The sequence below is a fragment of the Synchiropus splendidus genome, chromosome 3 (genome assembly GCF_027744825.2).
Source record: "Synchiropus splendidus isolate RoL2022-P1 chromosome 3, RoL_Sspl_1.0, whole genome shotgun sequence".
In the NCBI taxonomy this organism is placed as follows: Eukaryota; Metazoa; Chordata; class Actinopteri; order Syngnathiformes; family Callionymidae; genus Synchiropus; species Synchiropus splendidus.
The window spans coordinates 8143185-8169480 of record NC_071336.1 but is presented as its reverse complement, the minus strand read 5'-3'; the positions used below and the strand labels follow the sequence as shown (position 1 = coordinate 8169480).

Below are 26296 nucleotides of genomic sequence, written 5' to 3'. Positions count from 1 at the left end.
TATACAGATTAAACACACTCACTCAAACACATCCTTAAGCAGCACCCTCCCGAAACACACTCCGCACCTACAGTGAGGACACACACAAAGATATATGACCAAGATAACCACACAAACACTGTCCAGCGATGTCAGGGCTGGTCACATACTGTACACACACTTCATATTCGGGCCAATATCAAAAAATACATAAAGACAACCTTTTTCAGTTTGTCATCATTTGTATAAAATCTGGTATTGTCAGGAAATCATTCCCTGTTCATCATTCAAAACATGACAAGACGTCGCCTGATAGATGAGCGGCGCCACCTAGTGTGTTGGGAGCAGACATTCAGATGTTGCCCGTGAGCGCAGTGTGTCTCAAAGTTGACTGTCTCAGTGTCTCAGTTGACTTGTAGCAAGACACAGAACGACGAGCAGAGTTCGTGACAGACCCAGGACTGGAGCTCCACGAGCGATGCCCAGTGATGATGACCAGTATCTAAGGACCCGTGCACTCATACACAGACACGAGTCCGTTTACAAGAGGTGAGTGGTGCTGGGGTTTCCAGACAAACCATTTACAACCGACTTAACTTTGGCTTCCATGCCAGACGACCATTGCAGTTGAATCCACTGACACAGAGACATTGCCGTGACCATTAGCAGGGGTTACAAGACCATGTGACCTGGACAATGCAGCAGTGGTCTACTGTCCTATTCACTGATGAGTGTTGCATCACGGTTGCTGGAGTTGGATGGTTGAGAGATGGTCTCCACAGTTGGCTTTGGTGAGGGAGGTGTAACAGTCTGGGCAGCATCACCAGTCAGTTGGAGACTGTAGGTGGCTCAGCCAAGGCACATTCTAACCTCGGAGATCATCATCATCACACCCCAATGCTGCAGCACACACCCACATTTCTGTTCATGGATGAAGATGCTCCTCCACATCGTGCCAGAATCCTCACAGCTCGACCACAGGGAGCCCGAGTGCCTCTAAGGGTGAAGCCCACAGAGCACATCTGGTACCAGCTGAAGCATCAGGTGGAGGCCTGAACCCCTCCCCGACGTGACTTGGCAGAACTGCATGCAGCAATTGTAGAGGGGTGGAACACATCAGAACATCAGGAGGCTAGTGAGGAACATCAGACATCACAGGTTATTTGGGGCCCATCCTCATTAAATTGTTGGGTAATAAATATTGAATTGATGGATATGGTGTTTCTTCTCACATGACAATATCAAATGGGACTATTACATATTTAATAAAAATTCAGAGCAGGTAAATGACAATATCCCTAACTTATTGTGAGGAGTGTAATTGAACTAGGAGAATAAAATCACACGTACAGACCAGGGGTCACAGTTCAAGGTCACTTTACTGTACTTTTCCTTTACATTAGAAACAATAGCAAAGGTGTGATTTGGCAGAAAAAGAGGATTTTGAAAAACACATTTGGAGTGGCTTATTTTAGCACAGCTCAACAAAAAGCTTTGATCTGGATTCGTCCAACCTCGACTAGTCCCGGCCGTGAACTAGTGTCACCGGCCAGAACGGAACACCGGTCCGATATATTCCGGGAGAGTGAGTTGAAAATAGCAGACTGAGTAGAATAAATGAGGAATAAAAATACATATTTTTTAAAAATGTATCGCAATCACTGCTTAGCATAACATTTGCTGGGGTACTGAGGAGGAAGGACATGTGTAAACAAATGTTCAAAAATCAAGGTAATTAAAAAAGACATTTGGCTCCATTACACAGTTTTCCAGTGAAAGAAAAATACACCTCTGGTTATGAGTTTAGGGTAAAAGACAAGCGTGAAGACGATATAAATAACAGCAGACAAATGCAGCGTTAAAAAAAGATTCTCTTCAGCAGGAGAGACAGTGATGGCAGGTGTGTCGTGTTAGCGCATAGATGACGTGAGGGTAGTGAAGAGGACGGTCACTGGTTTCTTCAAAGACCCATTGACCAGCTGGTTAAATGTTCCTGGTTGGAGTGTCCCACCATGAGTTTCTGGCTTTAGTCGCAGACCATTAACCAGTCCAGTGGGAGTAGTTCATCGCCAGTGTTGCACAGCTACACTTCACTCCTCGCAAAACTTCTTCAACTGGCGTTCTTCATGCACGGTTTCCTTCAGAATTCGGAAAGGCGTCACACATCCTCTTGGGCATTCAAAACCAAAAACACATGCACGCTTGCCTGTAAACAGTTTCAGAGGCAGGGAGTCATTGTGGACCAGAGAGTAGCGTCACTCTAGGTCCTCCCCGGCAGTGGCAGCCTCCAAAGCTGCTAGAGCCTCGGCCACCATGGATTCAGTGATGCTCTCCACCTCCTCTTCCTCCATCTTCATCTCATCTTCATCCTCGCTCTTGGTTACGCAGATCCCACTCTCCAGCGTGCCGTGGTCGGGGTTTTTTGGCAGTCTGTGGTCATCTCTGGTGCCGGCGGACGACAAGCTGGTGGTGCTGGTGTGGATGTCTACAGAGAGGATGCTGCCCTCATCCCCTGTGTCGCAGGGGTACTCCGGCGTCCCCCCCACACCCTCGTCCACCTCGTCTGCAGAGAGACTCTCGTTGGCAGTCTCCCTGATGGGGCTTTCCCACCCTTTCCCTGCGGTGAGATGCGGAGGTGTGTAGCTCCTCCGCGTCTCATACTCCTGAACCGTGGGGTAAACCGGCACCTGGCTGGGTCCCCTATTGTGCATCACCCATTGTGGCCCCAGAGAATCAGGCTGGATGATGTAGAGGCCTCCCTCAGGCGAGGGCGCACTGCTGTGGTGGTGCAGCTCCCGGGTGGGTGGAGGTGCAGCATGTAGCCTGTGGTTCACCTGGTTCTTCTCGACCTCGAACTTGAGGTTGCTCTCACTGGACTTACTGTAGCCTAAATTGTGGAAGCCCTGCTTCTGCTTGTTGGGGCCTCCAGAGGAGTGTCTGCCCGGGGGCCCACCGGAGAGGTGGTGAGCCTGGTAGACGGCGTTGTCCACAGAATCCGTCTTACTCACATCGGTCACAGAGGGGTCGTAGATGTAGCTGTCAGAGACGAGAGGCGAGTTAACTAGGGACCATCACATGCAGGGAGACAATACAATGAACGTCAACGCAGCTGAATACCACAGAGCAACATGCGACACGGTGAACACACTGTACATTAGCCATAACATAACAACTGCATTACTTAATGGTGTCCAAGCGTGTTTGATTTCAGGAGCTTGTATTTTCATGAAATGGTTACACAATTTGTGCAGCTGTTTCTAACTTTGCAGTTTCCATCAGACCAAACAACCCATGAGTTGGTTCCTCTTGTCTCTGTCACACCACTAAAAACAACCCTTGGTTTGAGTTTCATTTGGCTGTAGATAAAACTCCAATGTTGCCTCGAACACTTTGACTTCATCGGTCTGGAGGCAACTGATGGGTTGATGAGCTTTCAGGAAACCGTCCTCATTTTGAAGCCATACAACGAAAGACAACACAGCTGACGCCACTTGACGGCACTGTCTGCTGTTTAATGTTCGGCTTTTAACAAGTATTTCAATGAAACCTCATTTCTAGTGCCTTCCAGTGGCCTCTGAAAATGAAGACACTGGTTCATCAGCCCATCACCACTGGACACATGTTAAGAACAATAACAAATCGGGATGCTGAGATGGATCACTGATCACGATCGGCCAATTTCAGTGTGATCAGTGAATGCCGATCGCAACCTGTCACTGCCGATCGCAACCTGTCACTGCCGATCACAACAGCCGATCACGAGTGACAGCCGGCGCTGATGAAGCCCCGCTGGTTGTGAGGCATCCGCTCCTCCATCCCTGCTGCTCACTCAGCCGCAGCATGTCTGTTGTGAAGGTTCTTTCAATCTTTTGTTCAAAGTGTGCATCCTGCAGCACATGCATGCTGGCTCATGGAAGTGAGACCGCTTCCTCAGCAGCAGGTTGTTAGCACAGCGAACTCAGCAACACCCGCCGGTCCGAGCGTGACATTCCCATTTTGACCAAGAAATCATTAATTTCACCGTGCTAGATGACCAGCCTTTCTAAGGTGTTGTTTCGTGGAGACAGAAATGACCGGATCCATCTCTGTTTTGGAGTCGCGTGCAGTGTTTGTTAGCCACCTGAATGTGAAGCTTTCATAAATGCAGTGCTGTCTGTCTCGGAGTCCCACTACAAGCGGCCAGTATGTAAATATTTCATGGACATAGCAAAGTCTCCACCAAACCGCGACGTCTCACATTGATTTTTTTTTTTTTCAGTTGTCCTTTTGACAAAATAGTTGTTGCATTCCGCACAGTCTTTCTATAGAGGTATATAAAAACGAGAAATGACTTAATGGTTGTTTTTTTCACACGTACACAGAAGGTCTCATCATTTTGATGACTAATTCATAGTCAATCCGTGCGATTGGTATCGGTGATCGGCAGCAAAAATCCTGATCGGAGCACCCCTGATACGAATAAAGGTGGATGCTGAAGGTGCTCAGTGTACGTTCTTTTGTAGGAAGTCCTTGATGTGTTTGAATGGGCTGTGTTGGTATTCAACCTCTCTTGGGCTGGAGAGGGTCAGCGGCACCAGACGTTTGGGGATCGCAATCGGCCCTAGATCATAGATCACTCAAGTCTTTTCTGTACTGCAGCAAAATTACCGAGACAAGTGGGCCAACCCATTAATGGTGTGTAATAACCCTGCATCAAATAACAGTAATACACATGGGTATTAGTCGGAATAGGCCTTGCCCCACCTTCGTGGTGTGCATCTACGCTGTTCATAATAGCGGGATGATCCCCTCATTTACGATGAGTAAAGGGTAGCATAGTTAGCCTGAAAAAACACGTGAAAAAACAAACATACTTGTGTTGGATAAAAGCTTTCCTTGGACATTTACTACTAGGTTTGTGTCAACATACATGTGAAGTACTCTGTTGATTGCAAAGTATTTAACCCCTGGTAAAAGGCACGTAAATCACTGTAATACGGTCGTTTTAAAAGTAGGCTAGGAATGCGCAGATATCCCAGTCACCTGTGTAGAAATGGAAGCACAAGCGCAACAAACGCTCTGCTTCCCAAAGAGATTATGTGTTTGGTCACTTTATATTTTAACTATAAACGTCTCTAAAAATCACACCATGGGTAGTGAGATGCCATTACCTTTCATGCACACAGCCGCACACCCTGTATTAGCAGCGCAGTTGAAGGGCCAGTACAAAGGTCATTGATGTGCTTTTTCTTTTCACATTGTTCTGCCATGAATCGCAAAAGCAGAGTGTAAGAGAGTTTCCAAAAAGGTTTGAATTGGAAGCTAAGTCATGTAATTCAAGCTGAAAATGTGCTATAATGGTGTCTATGTTTGAGAAAAAACAAAGCGAAGGATTTACAGGACACTGTGCACCAATTTAAGCTTCTGACAGAGCTGGTCCAGGAACTAGTTGAATGGCTCCTAAAACTTTCAGATTCACACACAGCTCATGCCAAGAGAGTTGCAGGGGGCTTTGTTGTTTTTGAGAAAATCTCCTCTAGTGTTGTGTCTGTCTGTCTTTCTTCTGATTGCTTTCCTCTTTCCACCCCGCAGGTCTCTCCTCTTCAGCAGAGACTCCATTTCACACCTCTTCAGGCGGTCGCCTTCTCCTGAATGATGATGTTCCACTATCAGATCATCTTCCATTGATAGATTGGAGCTTTTACCCTGCTCCTCTGCTCAACGCCTGAATCAAAGCAATTCAGGCTAAAGTTGGTCGCACAAATCTCTCCTGAAGTGATGTATGTAGAGCAGACACCGGTGATTCCTAAATGGGCTTTGGAATCCATCCTGGTTTTTGTCTGCATCTCTGCTCCTCATCAGGGGACGCCCCAGAACAAACACCGTTGTAAAGCTACATTTTGGAAAAGTGGAGCAGGACAAAACAGCAGACAAAGCATCTCTATTTATGGCTGTCACACACAGGATTGTGTTTTGTTTGTGTGCTAAATAAATGCAGCGATGCAAATCGCAGCGAGCATCAAACATCGCTTTGGGAGAGAGGGAAGAGCAGCGTCTCCCTGAGTTCAGACGTCTATTACAATAACAAATGAGTGGTTTTGCATTGCCGTGTGGTTCGAGGAGATCCTGCTGGATCACGTGATGAGGGAATCTCCTTACTGTGTATGTTGGTTTCTTGCAACACGCCGAGACGCTTGAATGCATTTTTATTTAAAGAATACAGACTTCAGCTTCTCACCAAACACTGAACATCTCCAAGCACTTCTAAGCTGTAAATGCACAAATCTAGCCGCTTGTTTTTACAATATAATACCACTAGTACCTCTACTACTCCTAATAATAACCAACCTTGGTATTGATCTGGGAGACTGCTTACGGTGCACAACAGGACTTAACTAAAATGATTGATTCCCTTGTGTTTTCTGGTGAGGTTAAAGCCGCTCTGCTGACCCAGAAACCCACAGCCCCACTCAGCCACAAAATCCTAAGTCTAGAAATGTGACACTTCGAGTGGAATGTGTGTATTTCTGACGTATGCAAGTGTGGCAGACGTGGGAAAAGGGAAGAAAGAGTGACAAAGGATTAGAAGGGTGGTATTTGAGCTGGCTCTTTCATTCATGTCATCAGAATCCCCCCAAGACTTCAGGCAGTCATGACGACAACATCATGTCGACTTTAAACAACCGATGATTACCGCAACCACGGCAACAGCTGTCGCCATATTGACTCCCATCAAACAGACTCCGTATGAAGGTGGCTGACCACATACTATAGAAGTGAAGAAACCTTTGTGGTTTGCTAGACTGGACCCGGGGACACAAGAAGATATGATTATCAACACATTTCTACCTCATGGGCTGAGGGAGCAACTAAACCAGTTTTTCACATCATCCTTAACCCCCTGTTGTTGAAGTCTGCCTACAGTACATAACTGTGGGAATATGTTTGCAATCTTGCTGTGTGAGTAGGACTTGAATCATCCATTCTAGCTCAAAACATTGTTATTTTCGAGCCAAAATAATACAAGGGTAATCCTTGAATCACTTGGATATTTCCAATCATTTTACCTGCACAACAAAAACTAGCTAGGGTTATGCTATGAAAAAGGTTGAAGGTACTAAAAGACATAGATCGGAGGTCTTCTGGCCCTCGGAGGGTCGATCCAGCCGGATTGATGTCAGTCTGGAGCTGCTTGTGTCAGCGCCCGAATTGTTCACTAATGTGAGCTTGGTCAGTTGGAACAGAAACCTTTGAGGACCGAGTTTAAGGCCCTTTACATTGATATTGTATATTGCATTGCTATCTGAGGCAACAATCTGTAAAAACAAAACTGCACTCAAAGTTAAGTAGTTAAGAACTAAATGACAAGAGGGACTCCTCAGTGAGACGACAGCTTGGTGATTTCCTAAAGACTGTTGTAAACCTTGGCATTCTACAAGTGGTTGAGCTAAAGACTGAACTGCTGAGGAGGTTTATTACTATCATTACCACAGAGATGTTTTTGGTGGCCTGAAGCCACTTTCTGGCAGGGAGAGCAGCAAAAATGAGCCTCTATGTTTGGAGGTTAGTGTTGCGTGAGTCCACGCTCATAATTAGAAAAGTGATTCAATTGTGCTTGTTAATCGTGATAAGCCACTGTGAACGGACATGAAATCTCACAGTGGTCAGGGAACCAGGACTGAAATGCTGCAAAGCAACTCTTCAGATTCAGCTCTGTGAAACGCTGGACAACATAACAACCTCGCTCCGGACGTTTCGCCGGGCGCAGCAACTTTTCAGGAAATACATGAAAGATATGTAATATTGTAATAATGATGCAACATTATTATCAACATCACCAGCCGCAGGCGATGAATATGTGTTTGCAGCAAGCCCAGAGTTTCGAATTAAAGAGAGACAAAATATAACACATCATTTACATCTAACCTTTGGCGTGTTCAACTGCAGCTTTATATCTTCACCGCCTGGGGTGCCTGAGGGCTTTTGAATTCCATCTGTGAAAATCATTTTCAAGTAAAACCTTTCACAGACTTTCTTAACGGACAAAGCAGCTGTACATAAACAGCACAATTTCCTTCAAAGCTGAACGTCTCAATATTCACGCAGCGACCTCTGTGATGGCTTGAACAATAACCAGTTTTAATGAGACCCTGCCTTCGCAGCGGCATGACTGTAACTATCATAGAGTTTTCTTTTTTGTAAAACCGTTTCTCACTTACACACAAACAATACCTGACATTGTCAGAGTACAATTTGCTCTACTTTTTTATCCGATAAAGCTAAATCAAATTATGACTCTGATATTTTGAATTTCGTTTTATCAGAGCAACAGCCATCACTTAACTCAACTGTCAGTTATTGGACAGTGGGAGTTAAACAGAGTGCCAGGAGGAAACACCACCACCAGCATATTATGATTACACTCAGGACAAAAGTTTTTCAGCTCCCCTCCCAGGCCTGACTAAGGCAGTGTCATGTTTAAAGCTACAGCTGCAGTCAGCATCGCAAACATTTTCCTCTCAAAACAACATTGTTTTGCCTCAGGACCCAAACGGCTACACAATTAGGTGACAGATTCAAGAGGACGGAAGACATGGGTGTGTGACTCGCCAGTTTGTGAGCATCACAACTGCTTTAGAAAGGACATTTTTCAAGATCAGAATTTCTGTCCTTCATGCATGGATCCATTATGCCTTTACCATTGAGAGGCACACACTCTTGGAAGTAATCTAGAACCAAATTTATTGCTGAAAACATTTCCCACCCCACCTTTCCCCTGGTGAGAGGTGACATTATTTTACCAATTGTTCGCAAAAGCATCGGAGAGACAGTGAATGTCCTGCCAGAAATCTAACTAGCAACTCTGTCTTTCAGAAGCAATGCGAGAGTAGTGGCTATTTTTCTCACCTTTTTATCATCCGACAGCAGCGGCACCCCATTTGTCCAGCTGTATCTGTGAAGAGGCATTAAGAGTCCAGTTAATCACAAATGACTAAACACAAAAGGCACACTTGGGTGAGATTCCTTGGATGAGCTGGCTTCAAGCCTGCCACTCTTCAGCCTGACTGACGCACAGGTTCACAGAGTCTGCGGCAGCTATTGATCGCAACGTTCGCCACCTCTGACAGGCAAGTTCTTTTTAAGTGAGAACGTTTTCGGGGGCTCTCTTGGAAGACTTCAGTTCATCAGTCACACTTTGCTTTGCCCTTGCTGTTCACAGCGTTTGGACACCGAGATGAAAACTGTCTGCCTGAAGTGGAGATAAAGATGTTATTGCCATCCATCACTGGTAGATTTGCGGCTTGTTTCCTCGTGCAGAAAGGGACTGACCTTTTCTATGTGGTGTGTTTCATTTGCTTTTGGCATTTCATTGCTTGCTCTGGTAAATAATTAATCATTCTGTCGAGAACAGGATTGAAATGAGCCACAGAGACAGAGGGCAAAAACCCACTGTCAAAGACTCTCAATATTAACTAGCATAACCAGAAATGTGTGTTTGAAACAAGGTGGATAATTGCAGCGTGTCGGCTCCATTATCTGCAACAACGAAGCAGAGAGAGACACATTTCCTAACCCTGTCACACATTCATTTCATTTTGTTTCCATTTTGCGCTTTTGTATCGCTGGCAGTTTGGGTATTTTGGGGACTTTTGTTCCATGTTCTTTCACCAGAAATCGCAAGGGAATCAAAAGAAATCCTCCGCCATCAAGGCAAAATCTTAGGAGCCTTTTATTGTCCTTGCTGCGATGAGCCACTGGAGTTCTTAAGGTATCTAAGCTTCACATAAGAGTGGGCTGTAAAGGGAATAACTTTATGGTTAGTGTTGTCGAGCTAAGCGTTTGAGAACTACTTCATCAGGCTCCTCTCTTCATGGTAGCAGCTTCTGTCGCGTTTCATTTTTTCACTTCTACTGAAGCAGACAAAACTGTAAAAGATCACAGTTTGTGTCCAGGACACACAAATGCGACAGCTTTAATGCTACATGAAATGTGGGCAATAAACTCATTCATAATCGCTTCGATGACCGATTAAACATGTGGCAGCGGCGGGAAACACCTGCATCATCACCCTGCACAGTTCAGTGGCTTTCATTTCTAAGGTTCAGTAGACTTATTTGAAAGAAAAAAGAGATTAAGAAAATGCCTTAACTGCGGAATTCTTAATGTTCTATTGATTTTGCTGTGCCTTGGGATTTCCTTATTAAAAGAGAATATTCTTTGCTCGTCCTTCCATGATTCACACTGCACTAGCTGCTCATTATTCGTCTATATTTTCAGAGGGACCCCGTAATGCCATGCAACTGTGATGTAAGAGGCTTTACTTGTGCACTGGGACTTAACACATTGTCGTGGAATTAGCTCAGAAATCCTGGTGGGCTTTGCTTGGGTGTGGGTTGTAGAACAAAACGCCCAGAGAACATAAAACTTAACAAGCTTCATGGAAGATGACGTGTACTCCATCAGAAGAACAGAAAATCCACGATTCATTGATTATTTACCAGTGATCGACAACTGAACTATTATCACCGGGCAGAGTCGAATGATCAATACCTGGCAGCAGTCAGTGAAATTGAATATTATTATTAATAAAACTGCAGACAGAATGGCAAGTAGGGAGGCGTCGATCAGGACTGTTGCTGCCGAACAGCCAGAGTGCCGATCACCACAGATCACCGATAACATTGACAGTGAATCTGTAATCAAAATGATTCCACGTTTTTATATACCTTTTCAAGGAGGCAAAAATATAAAAACCTGGCAGAATGCAGTAACTATTCTGTCAAATGGACCAGTGAAAGACATTTAATTTGATGTGAGACGTTTGGTGAATCTCTTGAGACTTTGCTGTGTCTGTGAAATATTTACATACTGGCCGCTTGTGTCGGTTCTCCGAGACAGAGAGCACTGCATTTATGAAAGTTTTCACTCTGGATGTTTTAAAATATTTCAGATTCAGGTGTTGACAGATTCAGCCGCTTCCGTCTCCACGTAAATAACACGCGGGAAAGGCTGGTCATCCATCTCGGTGGGTGTTGCTAAGCATCAACTGCCTGCTGCTGAGAAACCATTGGCCTCACTTTCATGAGCCTGGAAAACTCTCTGTGCTCCGTCAGGCGTTGGCTCTTTAAATGTCGTATTTAATTTTAACGCGCTTCCCTACACAGCACTTATCCGTGCACATGCTGCAGAATGCAAACAATAAATGACAGAATGAAAGAAGATAAACAGAGACCCGGCTGTCACACATGATCGGTTGTTGTGATCGGCAATGACAGATTGAGAGATTCTTCTTCAGAATCTGAGTCAGTCAAATCCCCTCTCCAGGTCCCCTCACCAAGTACAACCACCTTGATTTATAGAAACACACCCATGAATGCATATTGAAGATACAGCTGTCAGCGATCTGGTCGTGTAAAGTAGTAACTACATCAAGCTTCATATTTGCCGCTTGGCTAGTTTAAATGGCACAATGCTGCCTGTCGCAATTTTGCATTGGCACCAAAAGAGTAAACAGAATCAGTCCTGTGCTGCTGATGATAGAACATTGTTTGGTTTAATCTTCTTCATTTACAGTGTCCCATTTATGACAGTATAGTAGTGACTGTATGGACGTTATAGGGATTTAAGTGAATCAAGTAAAAACTGACAAATCGTCTGCTCAAGTGATACTTACACTGCAGTCAACAGAAATTGCGTGTCTCTATTGTACACAGAAACAAAGTGACAGCTTGCTCAACGTACTGTCGAAAAATGTACTGATCTGGCCTAAGGCCAAGTGGAGTTCTTGTCCTTTCAAACGCCCTCCGTTCCCTTTTGGTACGCTGAAACTATCCAAAACATTTTCACTGTGACCTCCAACACTTTCGACTCATAATGAGAGGCCTGTGGTGCCAAGAGCCCAAATGAGCAGCAGGCAAGCTCAGTGGTTCAACAGGCTCTGTCTCACACTCTCGTGCACTGAAGCGCCCACCCGACTGAAGGGTGCCTTGTCTACCTGCAGATGAACCCAGGAGGACTAAAGTCCCGGTGGAGGAGCAAAACTATCGCATTAGCAGAGCCAAATCATGTGGGCAGGGAGCTGAAGCCGCTCGAAGCAGACTTTTACAATTACATTCATGCACATTCAAGCAGGTCAGTTATCATCTGCCCACAACCCAGAGTCCCCTGATATGCAACTCTCCCATTCTTGATAATTTCTTGAAGTGTTTTCTGAATCTTGGTGAAGAGGGCTGCTCCCTTGGGGCTGTTTTAATGTACCGAGGGTCTTGCAGGCAGGTCGGCTTCGCTCCATGAGGTTTCTAAAGCTGGCAGTCATCGCTGCCGAGCACATCCGCATGCACATTTGCTGCACCAGTGGTCTTAAACTCTGATATAATGGTCTCTGGGTGAATTGTTATGAATGAATTATGAATTTAGTTATCTCTGTGCAGGAAACATCCTTTCAGGATAGATAAGTAGCAGGGTAATTCAGCTTACGTAAATTCAAAGTCACGGCTCGGAAGCTTAATAAAAATAACCCTTGCCGAGTGAGGCAATAAACTCAGATGCAAGCGAGGAAGGAACATGTAGGAAAGCTTGACAGTCAGAAGTTACGTGCTTTTTTTTTAGACTTAGATAAATATCTGGAAAACTGTGGAACAACGTCAGTGTGACAACCACAGAATATGGTTATTTAAAATAAAAATAAATTGTAAATTGAGGAGAAGTTACAGAAAGAGTCATTTCCGAATGTCCAGTTTTGGGTTGACTAGAAACTGAGCTACGGGTCATCACATTATTAGATGAACTGCACCAGATTAATAACAGAAAAATTCAACTTTTGATGCAGAAAAAAACTGCAACAAATGAACTTTATGTCCCTAAGTAGTCAGGTTTCTGAGTTGCATGTTACATATCACCCCAGACTCACTCGCCCCGGGGCAGTTTGGCCACGTGCAGATAGAACGAATGTGAGTCAATTGAGCCTATTCACACCAAATCTGGATGTTGTGCGCCAGCACTGCATCGCCTACAATAGGACTGAGTTCTGTTTTTTTGTGAGCCACAACAGTGATGGCGAAGTTGGAGTTGAGACCATAGTTCATGCAGGAATTCAATTTTTGTTCAATGTTCAACGAAGTGTAAAAACAATAACATCAAAATTCAATAGGATACGTGGAGACTGACTAATGACGAAAAACATGTAGATGTTCTGACTGATAACTGGAATACAAGAATAAGTCGTCGGACACAAAAGCAGCTCCACTGAAACATGAACACTGTGGCCAATGTTATCCTGCTCTAGGAAGCCTGGGGAGAGAGAATGTGTTGGTCAAAAACGTCGGTAGGTGGAATCATTATTTTGGTCACACTGGCGGATTGTTCAAAGGGCTCTTTCTGTAACTCTCTCAGCCCTGAAGTCAGTCTCATGAGTCGCACCCATGTCAAGTCATGGGAGTCCAGCAGGACTCAGTGATTATATGTGAAATTCTTGGAGACTCAGTGTTTCCAGCTCACCACGAGTGTCATTACAGTGATGTTTTAAATGGAAGATGATCTTTCAAGTCATTAAATAAGATGGCTGTCGGAAGAAGCTGGTTTGCATTGGAATGGAACTGGACAGCACATTTGCAAGGCAAAAACTGGCTTAGGGTTGAATGATTGCTGACAATGTGATGCTGTTTTTTTTTCTGTGGCGACTCATGCTGTTGGTCAGCAAAAAGAGATGCGACTCAGAGATGAGACAGACGAGTGCCATCAATGTCTGGGCAGCGAACAATATTCCTTGGAGCAGAAGACGCCCACAAGCTGCTAAAGTAAGCTTAAAGGCAGATCTCCAGACGCCAAGAGTTCATGTTGCACTTGTTCATGAGAATGTAAAACTGCTTTCCTTCATGATACTTGAAAACACTCTTCAACTTTAAAGTTATTTTGCTGTACTAATATGTTGGCCTACAAGTCATTCAATTCTTGTCCTCCAAAATTGCGGCCTGGTTTAAATGACTGTCAGCTGTTGCAGGTGGTCACTGTGGTTTAAACATCTGCCTTTCTGAAATGGAGAGAACGTTGGACTGCAACCAAATTAATATTACGACAACTGTCCATTTTGCTGTGCGGACATACATGTCATGATAATGGTGATGCTAAGCCTAGCTGCAACCCCTGCTGCAGTTTCAAGTATGCTGTTTGGAGGTTTTAGCTTTGCAAATGCAGTAATGAAGCCACTGGCTCAGTCAAACATGTTGTAAAAAAGAAGATTTTCGTTGGTGGTGCCAGGGTTGGGGTGTGCAGGAGAACACATCAGTCAGTGCTGTCCCATTATCAATACATCTCTCAATGAGAAACAGTTGGGTTTCCACAAGCTCCATTACCGGGTAACGTTCTTTGAACTCATGTTTCAGAACAAGGACGACAAGCTTACTACTGTATGGCTGCACAACCTGACTGCAACAATATTTTCTTTCTGGCTCTGTCATCATTGCCATAATGAGTCAAAGGACGTTATCTGTGCGCTACAATAATCTATAATCGTCATTTGTTCAGCTCTTGACCTTTCAGATGGTAATGGTTCTTCATGGGCTGCCTTTGCCGGGTCATATATCACATATTGCACCCACTGCTCCAGATAGAGATGATGGCAGGACGATTACTGTGGGGGAGAAATATTTCATCTGGGCAGTTTGGGCCTTCCTCGGTTTTCTTCGCAGGAAATTGAAACATTTCATCTCAGAGAAACAGGTGCAATAAGAGCGAGATTGCTTTGGAGTGATCTCAATGAGCTCTAGATTGAAATCCAGGGGATAAGGCTTGGCAACCACTTCTATCCATTCAGGATGTTCTCTGTGTGTGAAGCAGGCGGTGGCCATTTTTCTGCAAACACAACACAATTTCTCATCTGTAGCTATGTAGCATCACAACTAAAATAGGGAACATAAGATGTGTTTGACAATTGTGGCACAAACTGCATTTGCTGACAACAATTCAAAATGCACAATCGCTTCACGTGTCACTGATAAAAGAACACAGGACTATTAAATACTGTATGTAAATCTACATCTTTCTACACACACTTCCCATGAACAACTAGAAAAGCATTCAGAGAGTGCAAACCCAATAAAGAATCTTCATCCAAATCCATACATAACTTTTTAAAATAATTTTGGACAGTGAACACGTAACCTCCTTGGCGAAGGTAATGAAGATGGCAAATCACGCAATTTTCCCCTCCATTTTTAATAGTTCATATTACAACAATAAAATTGATATGAAGAATGTATGCAAGAGAATTCAATGTTTTTCAGTGGCAAAGTTCAATAAATCACACACTGATGACCCAGTTCATTGTTTCGATATTGGGTCTAAAATAGTTTCCATTTTTCTTGGGCAAAATATTTCACAAGGGGTGAATCACAGTAAAAGAGATGAAACCCACGGTTTTATTTTAGAGGACATCAATAACAGAATCTATTAACACCAAATTGTAGTTTTTCTAAATGTATTTCAAAATATTGAAGTGTTGAAAAAAAGTGTTGAACAACAACACAATCAGAATCTTGCAACCACCAAGAACCTCAATTTCTGTATTTCAGGACAAAAAAAAAGAAAAAACTCAAAACATTCAGTCACTGTTAACTCACAGTTTCCCAAACGCACATCACCTCACAGTCAGTATTTGCTCTTGTATTCTTGAGAACACTTTGTTGACATGAGTTTCTATTAGTTTAAGTTAGGAGTCGCCAGAATGACAGATGACGTAATGGTGTTTAATAGTCCGTTACAGAGGTCACCGTGATAAGACAGAAGTATTCATGTTTCTGCTGCCAAAGCTGAAAAGCTACAAAATGAGTATGACAGCATTTAGATGTTAGATAAAGGGCTGGAATAATCTCACACACACAGCTCTAACCATCTATTTCATTTGTTTGCTAACCTGCAAACTGGCAGGTTAGTGACTGTCGTGTTCGGATATCGGTTTCAAACCACTAGATCGATTCCATCTAAAGTCATTTCTATGTCGTATTTACACATTAACTCCTAGGAGACTAACAAGCTTGCTGATCTGCAAGTCACTGAAGGCTGACCACCACTGTAATATGTGCGACACAAGCATGATATTCAAATCCTAAAAGCTGCTTAAACTACATCTACATTTACATAATGACGTGCATTCAAAACTGAGGTGAGAGAGTCTCATTAATTTCACTCTGCTCTTGTCAAGATTTTGTTGCCAGGCAGAGTAAAAAGTAGTTACTAAGAAATTAGACCAGAGGAGAGGATCTCAGCAGCTCTGCCTCACAGAATATTTATTTATAACTGAAATGTGGTTGTGGGTTCACCAATCAACAGTCTCATACCAAGAACTCACTCAGTGGAGGGTGTAAAAGTACCCGAGTCTTTGACAGACAAGACAGGTGACATCTCACCTGATGTACTGTATCTGAAGAGTCGCCTTAAAACGGAGTCTGCGTTTGACTTAGTGTATGGTTTCTGTATGTATTGTGAGAAGGGAGTTGGTTTCTCAGGAGAAGGGAGTGGCAGTGGAGAAGCGGACTAACTGGTCTAACATACATCTCAACCCCCCCAATTTCACCAGGTTTTAACCTCATATTTGACATGATCAGGTGTCAGAGAGGACAATCTGACAGCGATGTGTCAGACTTAAGTGTGTAGGTGTGTGTGTGTGTGTGCGCGCGCGAGGTTGTGCAAGGGTCAATATAGAGCCAGAGGGGTGAGTCACATGTTAGAGAAACGCAGATGAGTATGGAAGAACAGGGAGGACATCAGCAGGTGATAGAAAAAAAATGTTAGTACAACCATGGCTTATTTAGGTGATGAGAATGCAGAACCATTTAGACTTGGACGATGGGCCTTAATATTCCTAAATATGATGAGATTTAAATGTCAATTTACACAATTTTAACAAACATTTTTACACTTAGTACTACTACTACAAAAGCTTTGAACTCATGTGCAGGTATTTGTCTCGTCCAAATACATGCTGCTATCACCAGTTTTCGAAATACTTTTCTATTCATTCTCTTTCTACCGCTCATTCCTGTGGGGGCTAAATCCCAGTAACTGGGAAAAATCCACTGCCGGCCATATGTACACAAACAGCCACTTCACACAACAACAATCTACAGTATGTCTTTTGGGAGGAACCGCAAGTCCCTCATGTGCACACAGGGAACATACTGCAATTTCAAACACTGAAGTAGAGACATCGAGAAAAATTAGAGAAACAATACCTTGAATACATTGTGAAAAACGTAAAAATTCTGGTCACGATCATGAATCATGACTATCAATTAGCATATTACACACCGCCAATATTAGATCAGCCATTAGAACAATTTGCCTCTCTGTTCCAGGTGACTGCATTAATCATTTTAAAATTGATTTACACTGCAGGTGTAATGACCTGGACATCGGAATGCGACTCAATTGATAATTAACTTGAACGTGCGCTAAAATACAAACAGCTGAAGGCAGCTGAAGTGTATCGGAGGCGGATTATTGTTTCACGAGTGAGTCTGGGCAACGAATCCTGGATTACTTATTCATCTTATTTACTCAGCATATTAACGTTCTCATCTATTGCTTTTAACAGCAAGCTAGGGCCACGGATCGATGGCAGGGGGGATGATCACGACTCAATCACAAAAGGGAAATATTACTTTTCTTTTCACTCTTCCACAACAGAACGGTGTACAAACCGTGTATCCACGTTTTATACACTTTACACACCTGAAAAAAGGCCAACTCGTATTGTATAAGTCGACATCATGCGGGTTCTAGAAACACTTCCTACATCAGTGCTTCAGCCTGTCATAGTTCAGACAGACGGAGATCTTGAACGGCCATCTTATCAGGTGAAAGTGTGCCTCTGGTGTCCGTAATGAGTTGTCACCAGGATGTTTCAAAGTCAGGCCGCGAGGGAATGTGTAAATTGCTGAGTGCTGCCTTGTCTTGGCCACAGATATTGATCAGATTGTATCTGTAAGTGTGCCATTGTTATCAGATCTGAGATTGTGTTAAAATCCAGCAACCTATTCCAACATGAATCGTGCTACTGCTTAGGACTTGTAACCGTAATTCAAACTAATTTCACTACCAAAATGTACCATGAATTACAATGTACCCGAATGCAATAGTGGGCACATTTAGGGGGCTGCAAGAGAGCAAAGAGTAAAATGGACAGATGCGACAGGTCAGTGAATTGCTAGTTGTTTTGTGGCCAACAGTAGCCAGTATTTTTGCGTCTGTAAATAAAAGGACACTTTGTACCTGAACACATGGCCAGCGTCTTGGTCAGAGTTGCTTCAGATTTTTAAGATCACTACACTCTAGACGTCTGCTTTCAAACCACTCTCGACAACACTAGGGCTGGTGTTTGAGAGACCGAACAGCCTGAGAAAGTCACGACTAACCTGAAATGGAGGGCATTTACCCGGGTAATAGATCTTAAAATGTGCCCTAAATGACCCTTTGGCAAAGTCAACTGTTCAACATTAATATAATCATGCAGCAGCCAGAATATCTGAAGAACTTGCATTGTTAAATTGAACTGAGTAACTGCATATATAAAGAAAAAATGTCCCCAGCTGCCTCATCCCTCCTGAAATGGTGTAAATGTGTGGTAAAATGCACCTGAACAAATACTGTAAAATCATAGAATATACTGCAATACACTGGCCAGTTTCTCCAACATTTCTTTACGTACTCCGCCTCCACATATGTATTTCTAGCAAAACCCTTTTGTGAGCTGATTGGATTCGTCATCCCACTTACTTACTTCAGACCAATGCTAGGTTTTGCAGAAATACAAGAAACACAAGAGCACAATGTGACATGCAGCCACTTGCCTGTCATCACCCAGAAGCTCCTTCTGCATGTGCTTTTTTTAAGTCAATAAAGTTGTGTGTATTTACCTGGTGGTGCGGCACGTTCTTCAGCCCAATAGCAAATATTAGGCCCATAAATATTTTAACACACAACAAACAATACTGCAAGCTAAGCGTTTACAGTGCACAAGTGAGATATTGGGTGGTGCACTTCACCTCAACTCAAAGTAAAAGATTTATCGGCATTTAATGACATCATCATATTCAGCCGATCATACGACAAATACACATAATTTTTTTGAGTAATGTTACTCATTTAAATTTTACATCACAATATAAAAATGACAAGTATAGCAGGCATTTCTCAGGAAAATTACACTGCTTGTAGCGGTGCTGCAGCCCCGCCGACACAATGGCGGTCATTTGGCAATACTTCTCCATCGAAGAAAATGACAACCAAATTGCAGTTCGCAACATATGCACCCACGCAGTTAGACGCAGTGGAATAACAAGACACCTGTCCTCGAATCACTGCGCCTGTGTCTGTAACATTCTGTGCCAAGTTGCAAGAGAAATCAGCTATTTATTGTCTTTGATTTCCAGAATTTTCTGGGTGCACCATCACTTTTGATAGTGAGAAGAGGACATTTAAGCAGTGCATAAAACACATTTTAAAAATGAATGGACAGTTGAGTGAGTAGAAATAGTCACACTAGGTTGCCAGTCCATCAAAGGGCACGCAGAACAAGAACAATTGCGGCGCACCAGTACACCTGAATGGACATGTTCTGACTATAGGAGGATTCTGGAGTGGCCAGAGGAAACCTATGTAAGCAATGCCACATGTAAAGCTCTGGAAACAAACCACATTTATGCTGCCAAGTACAGCTGCCATGAGAATAGGGGTTGTAAATATTATTACAGAACTGTAGTGTTAAAATAAAAGAATCCTCATTGGAGTTTTTTTAAGGGGGATAAGCTGTAAATTAAAGTATAAAATTTTGATATAATTTATTCATGTTACATGCCATTTTAAATTATTAAACCACACGTTACAAAAAAGAAACTCTCATAGAATTGTTTTTTTTTCATCACAAATAATTGAGCAGGAATAATAAATTATACTTTGCTAAATGTTTGAGTCCTTTTTTTGTTTGTTTTGTTAGGGTTAGGGTTGCTCTGCCGTGAGTTGAATCCAGAAACACCAACAGAGTTGCAGAAGTGGATTTCAGGTTGATCAGCTCCGCCGTTAGACGTCACGGATAAATACAGCGCAGAAGAGCGATTTAATGTATCAACTGTAATTTCATTGGTCTGATGTGACAAGACTCGATCTTGGTTGACCGAGCTGTAGAGCATCATGGCAACTGTTCAGTTGCTGTAACTGACTTCTTTGTTGAGAGTGATGCCACCCTGAAAGCTACATAGGAACTATAAGTCATAATATAATTGATGGCCAACCTTGTTTGTTTTAACAGAACTAAGAGAAACTGCAGTCATCTTGTCATCACCATCACTCTGTACCCTGACCCCTTATTAATGAAATGATTGATTTATATATATGAGCAAAACAGCAATGCCATTTTGGGTTTTTACAGCAGAACAATGTCTGCTTGTTTGTAACTTGTTTTTCGTGAAAAGATACATAAAATTGTTTTTCGTGAAAAGATACATAAAATGGCAACATACACCTAAGTTGATGATTTGACACAATCTGGTAAGTACATTCCAGGGTATTCTTTCACTAAATTTTAATAGTTGTGAACAGTTAATACTACTACTACTGCTGCTACTAATATTTACTATTATCACTATTATTATTAATAATAATAATATTCATCTTACTTGAACTCATTACCAAGAACATCACTAACCCCGGGCACACAATGGCATACACAAACGCCACATCACCTCAAACAGACAGCGTCACAAACTGTCAGTATGTTGAGGCTGTTTTTTCACTTGGTATCCTGTTTCAGGTCACGTCAGTCAGCAGGAACAACCCTGCCACAGAGCAAACTCCACCTGGAGCAAACAGTATTTGCATGCACTTTAAAAAGCTTGTTTAGTCTAATGAAGCAACAAGCGGGTCGAGTTAACCAGTGGAGGGCAGAAAATGGGTCTAGCATGCCGCTGCCAGGCATATTGTGGAAATCAACCAGCGAAAATCTTAACATGAGCAGTTTTTTTCCCCCTGACTTTATCATGGAGTTCAGCTTCGTGGGCTGACATAGAGTCGTTCGCAGAGACAGACAGGTTGACTCAAGGTTCGTGTGTTCTGGGCACAAACAAAGCCCAAGGCCGTTTACATGAGTTCTGCTTAACTGAGTGGAGACCCCTCCTCTACTACAGATGTACCACAACAACAGGATCCATTCACTTCACCTGCCCGTGGGCTATCTGAAAACCACACTGGAAAATGTTGGCTTCCAGGCTCACCAGCATAGACTGCTTGTCCCAACACACTTGTCGGGTGGGATCACAGTCACCCATAAAAACTCATCTCAGAGTGTCCTCAAACTTGACAGACGATTAAAATGTGCCTCAAGAGGCTCTACTCCTAAGTAAATGTTGTACTTTATCAGGCAGTTGGGAAACTTACATAGTACTAAATTGCACATCTAAATATCAAATTAGATGATGATTGGAACTCCCTTCTTGACAAGCAAAATTCAGTGAACATTACATAACTATTCTTTGACACTTGTATATATTATAAGAAGAAAACTTTCAAGATGTCAGGCCTCAACAAATCTACTATTTTCTATCTGTTGGCACCAGAATGTCTGGGAATAAACACACCTCACTACTCATGGAAACTGTGTAAACAAACTACAGCAGGGATTTTATTGCCCCAAATTATATTGATTCAATACCCACATCATATCCTCTGTCACTCTGAGTTTTCATCCTCAGAACCCGGATGATTTAGAGGATGGTTTCAAACAAAGGACGAAGAGTCAGAATAAGTTGCACAATCATTCAGCTGGCTTTCTAGTCGCGTGTCGAGCGCGAAGTAAACACCACCGACACATCACCAGTGTGGCGGCAATAAGACTTGATAATTACGGTGTCTAACTTTAGCCTTCTTGCAACACAATGAAACTGGACCAAATCCAGAACTGGAATCAGGACAGGTAACTACTGCAACAAAAAAAGTGGACTGTTATCATTATTGTCATGATTTAATGTCATGTTTATTACTTTAGTCAGAAACAGTGTTCTGACATTGTATAAAACAGTGTTCTGACATTGCATAGATTTGGGCTTATCTCTCTGTCTCAGTCTCAATATATCATCTGGAGCAACTGATACCAAACTGTTACTAACACATTCTTAACTTTAGTGAGCGATTTTCTAACCCAGATATTTATTTCAGGACACTATTTCACGAGCTTGTTATATTCAAGTACTGTTCTATTGACCATTTTGAACTACCACATTTTAGTGATGACGTATGTCGCCATATGTCTATTCACCTGTTCCCGAGCCGGTGTTTTCCACTGCCTGTTTCGTTTTTAAACACTATATTGGACAGGTTGTGGCGAATTAAAGGAATACGTTTAGCGGTTTATGGCACTTAAGTGAAGCAGAAGTTAACCAGAAGGTAACAAAGAGCGTGTGTGAACGTACCTGTTGCGCTAAGCGAAGGTGTGGCACTCTGCGCTGGGCATCAAAAGAGCGACGATAACTTCATGAAACTTCCGGCTCCTCACTGCTTCAAAGTAAATCGAGCCTTCGTTTTGCATCTTTAGTGGGAAAACTTTCTATTCTCATGTTGGACGGAGTTTGGAAGAGTTTCCTTTCCACAGTTCCATGTCTCCTGATCGCAGTCTGATGGTGAGACACAGGAGCGAGTCAAGTGTCAGTTAACGCCTCAGCGCTGCTTCCTGTTGCTACTTTCAAAATAAAGCCATGAAGCCACATGCAACGCAATGACAATCAATACGTTTGTCAAGCTAAACCACTAACGTTTTTGTTTAACGTTTTCCGGATGATATATAACTACGCTGCAGCGAGCCAACATACAGATCAAGCAAACCTAACCAAATGAAATAAAGAACTGAATGAGTACTATATTGTCTTTGCTTCCGGTTTTGGTTTTGCAACATATCGAACTTTATACCACATAACCTGACCTGCCTCTTCAGTTGCCATGGTTGATCATATGACCTGGATGCGATTAGAGGAACAACACGGTCATGTTTTACCAGCATTACATACTTATTTTTGTTGTTTTACATTGATACATTACTCTGTAACTATATTAAGACGTTAAGATGAATGAGGCACTTCTCTGTTTAGTCCAACTTTAAATTTAAATAGTTGAATATTGACATTCATACATATTATTAAGGACAAAAAAATCTAATGTCTAAGACAAACACTGTTACTTTAATCGAAGGTGTTGCTTTATTCTTGAAAAACCTGATTAAATATTATGCAGGCCTGGATACGTAACTGTAAAACCGGTTCCAGTGTTTACAGATGCACATGTTTATACTTGGAGGAGTCAAATATTGAGATCATATCCTGTTTTCCAACATCTCTTTCCATATGGGGCCATCTTAGATAAATTCTAGAGTCACGTAAACCAGCATTTCTCCTTGTAAGAAAGATGGAGCGAGTGACATTATAAAATCTCAAGTGTCGTACATGTAGCAGAAAGAGTCAAAGACAGACAGATGGAGTGGGGTCCAAAATGGCCTGGATACAAAACAAGACAACGGTGACCTGTCATATGGAAAAGCTGCCCCTTTCCGTGCATTGAGAGAAAGACGTCTGGAGGGGAAAAAAAGGACACTTTTTTCAACATTTAATTTCTGCTTTAAAAAGAGAAAAAAAAGAGCTCTGATTATGAACGTTTTTGCTAAAATACTGTTTAAACTATGCACAACAAGAAACCTTTTTTGGGTTGTGATTTTAAAACATCTGTCATGGTTGTAATGCATGTTTGTAAATCTGACTAAAAACAAAAGTAAATTGAAAATGACTTGGTACGCTGGCTGGAGCACAAGGTAAAATGATGATCTGTAAAGCAAATCGATCTTCTGTGGACAAAGTCAATGATGTAAATTTAATTAAGCAAATTATGAGTCTCTTCATGAAGCTATCAAGAACACAGTCATGACTCCCACCTAAATCTTTTAGCACCAACCATGATGGAGGAATGATTCCAAACTTTTGTTGGGTGTGAACAACTCAAGAACTCAAGATATTAATATTTATCAACATAGGCGTTTCAAAGGAACATTCAGGACACTAAACAATAATGATCTCTTGTCAAACACTGCTCAACAAAGTCATTGTTCCTCCACAAACGTCATAGGGAGGGGAGAAAAAAAGTTTGGTGTGTATCCAAAGCTTAGCTTGCCTTGTATCTGCATAATGCCATTGTAAGAAAAGATTGCGAGCAGGATGTAGTAATTGACTTAAACAAACAAGTGGCAGAAAATATTTGTGACACAATAATAAATCTTTTATGCCACCCAGGATTAATGATTGACAGTGGGAAATGTGAAAACATGTCACAAGTGAGGTAGGCTTTAAAAGCCCAGCCATCCTTTGTAGATGTTTTCCCCCCGAAGAGTTCATTTTCAGAATGAGCTTGTTTTTGTCAGAGGGGAGCAAAGATTGCAACGGTTGAATGTTGGAAGATTTTGTTCACACAGCAGTTTAACTACTTAGGTCCTCTGCTACTCTATTGCTTTGCTAAGAAAAACATGCATGCCTGGCAACGTTTCACTTCTTCATGTTTATTTGTGTACTGTATATAACAACAATAAGATCTGTTTGCTGTTATGTTGTTGAACATGTGTTAAAAATGTTTGGCCAATTTCAGATCACAGCTTTTCATTGCTGTGTTCGATTTATAATCCCAAAACAAATTTCACTGAAACAAAGTGTGAGAACATATTGGAAACAACTATGTGAAATAATCAATCTAAATACATACCGTCTCTTAAAATCTGTTTCAAGTGGCTGGCACCAACGACAAAGAAACAATTGTTTTGTCACTCATGCCGCATTAATTCTCTCTTGACAAAATTGTGTTCTCTTTGTCTACTTTCACTGATCTGTCTCCTGACTACAATGGCTGCAACCATGTGTGCACAGTTAGGCAGCCATACAGTCTGCACCACCACAAATATCACCCTAAATTGCCTTTTGGTGAGATGAATCCCTTAGTGAGCATTCAATTATTTAGTGTCTTTATTTTTTTTAACCATCCCAAATTACATTTTGTATATTTTACATTTTCTTGTTTCTTGTCTCGACTTGTCTTGAACTTAAAAATAAGTGAATCAGTGAATCAGTGAATCAGAGTAATTATCTACATTAACCATATTGCAAGCTTCTTTCATGAAAACATATTTTGGAAACATGATATTGAACTAGAGTCTCTCCACAGTGTCTGGCGTTATTGTTCGGTTGTTGCTAGTAATGATACATACACTCCCACAGTTCAGAGAGGTCTCAAAATTAAAATGGCAACAGCTTGAAAACCAACCTCATGACATGGCACTTAATGTCGGGCAACATTGTTAGTATATGTCAAAGGCCAGTTGGAAATGAAATAGGAGTCATTAAAAACCAAACCTGAACCAAAATAGTCTTCTGATCTGGTATAAACAAAAGTGGTGGGACAAAATAATCGATCGCTGTTCAGTCACCTGTATGTTTCAGGATCTAAAAAAGGTCCCATGAGAGAGAAATGTCAAGTTAATGAGTAGACATTGATAAAAGCAAAAGGAAACACAGGAGGCTTCAGAGCTGTGTGAAGGGTCGCACTGGTCACATGAGTACAGACGGAGGAGGACTGTGTGTGTGGAGCGCTACACACCATATGGGAGCTGTAGGACCCTTCAGCAATTGAAAATCTCCCGCTAAAGATCCATAGTAGGAAGCAGCTCTGTGGGAATATGGAGGGTCTTTTTAAAGAAACTCTGAAGCAAACACTGATATGAATGCTTTAATTTTACTCTCTAATCTCATGACTTTGATCCAAAAATTCTGCATCATGCACAAAAGCCTAGGATTTTCCAATCTGACTTATCTGGAGCCAACAGCTTCTCCGGAACCGCCACTGCTCACCTGCAATCAAAACAGAGAGGCAGAGAAGGTAATCTATGAATAATGCTCGGCAAATATAGGTCAAGTTGTATTTGTCTGTTGGGGTTAACGGATCATAATACAAATACCGACAATGATTTCAGCCCAACACATTCAAGATTAGCTTTTTGAAAGGGGTGTGATGTCTCATTTGAGTGTCACAAGAGGTTTCCTCCAAATTCCAGCTGCCAACAAGGTCAAAGTGTTTAGTTTCTACTGGTTTATCTCTGGCTCCCAGAGAGAGGGAGAGGGGGGGGGGGGGGGAGAGGGAGGGTGGGCAGTGAGTCACAGGCTTCCCCATCTGTTAAAATACAGGTTACAGTCGGAATAATAAAGCTGGATGACAAAGGGGAGGGTTCTGGCTTATTGGCTAAATGCCGCTCACAATGAGGAGACTATTT

At 42.3% G+C, this 26296-nt stretch overlaps 1 protein-coding gene across 1 annotated transcript; it reads right to left on the bottom strand.

Moving 5' to 3' along the window:
• Positions 1–1339: 1339 nt before the first annotated feature.
• zgc:194930 (uncharacterized protein LOC557813 homolog) lies at positions 1340–22621 on the bottom strand. Its single transcript, XM_053859811.1, has 3 exons — positions 22416–22621; positions 8866–8911; positions 1340–3015 (listed from the first exon to the last, which is right to left on the bottom strand). The coding sequence occupies exons 2-3, from the start codon at positions 8895–8897 to the stop codon at positions 2235–2237; spliced, it is 813 nt and encodes a 270-aa protein (XP_053715786.1). The 5' UTR covers positions 8898–8911; positions 22416–22621; the 3' UTR covers positions 1340–2234.
• Between the last annotated feature and the right edge of the window lie 3675 nt (positions 22622–26296).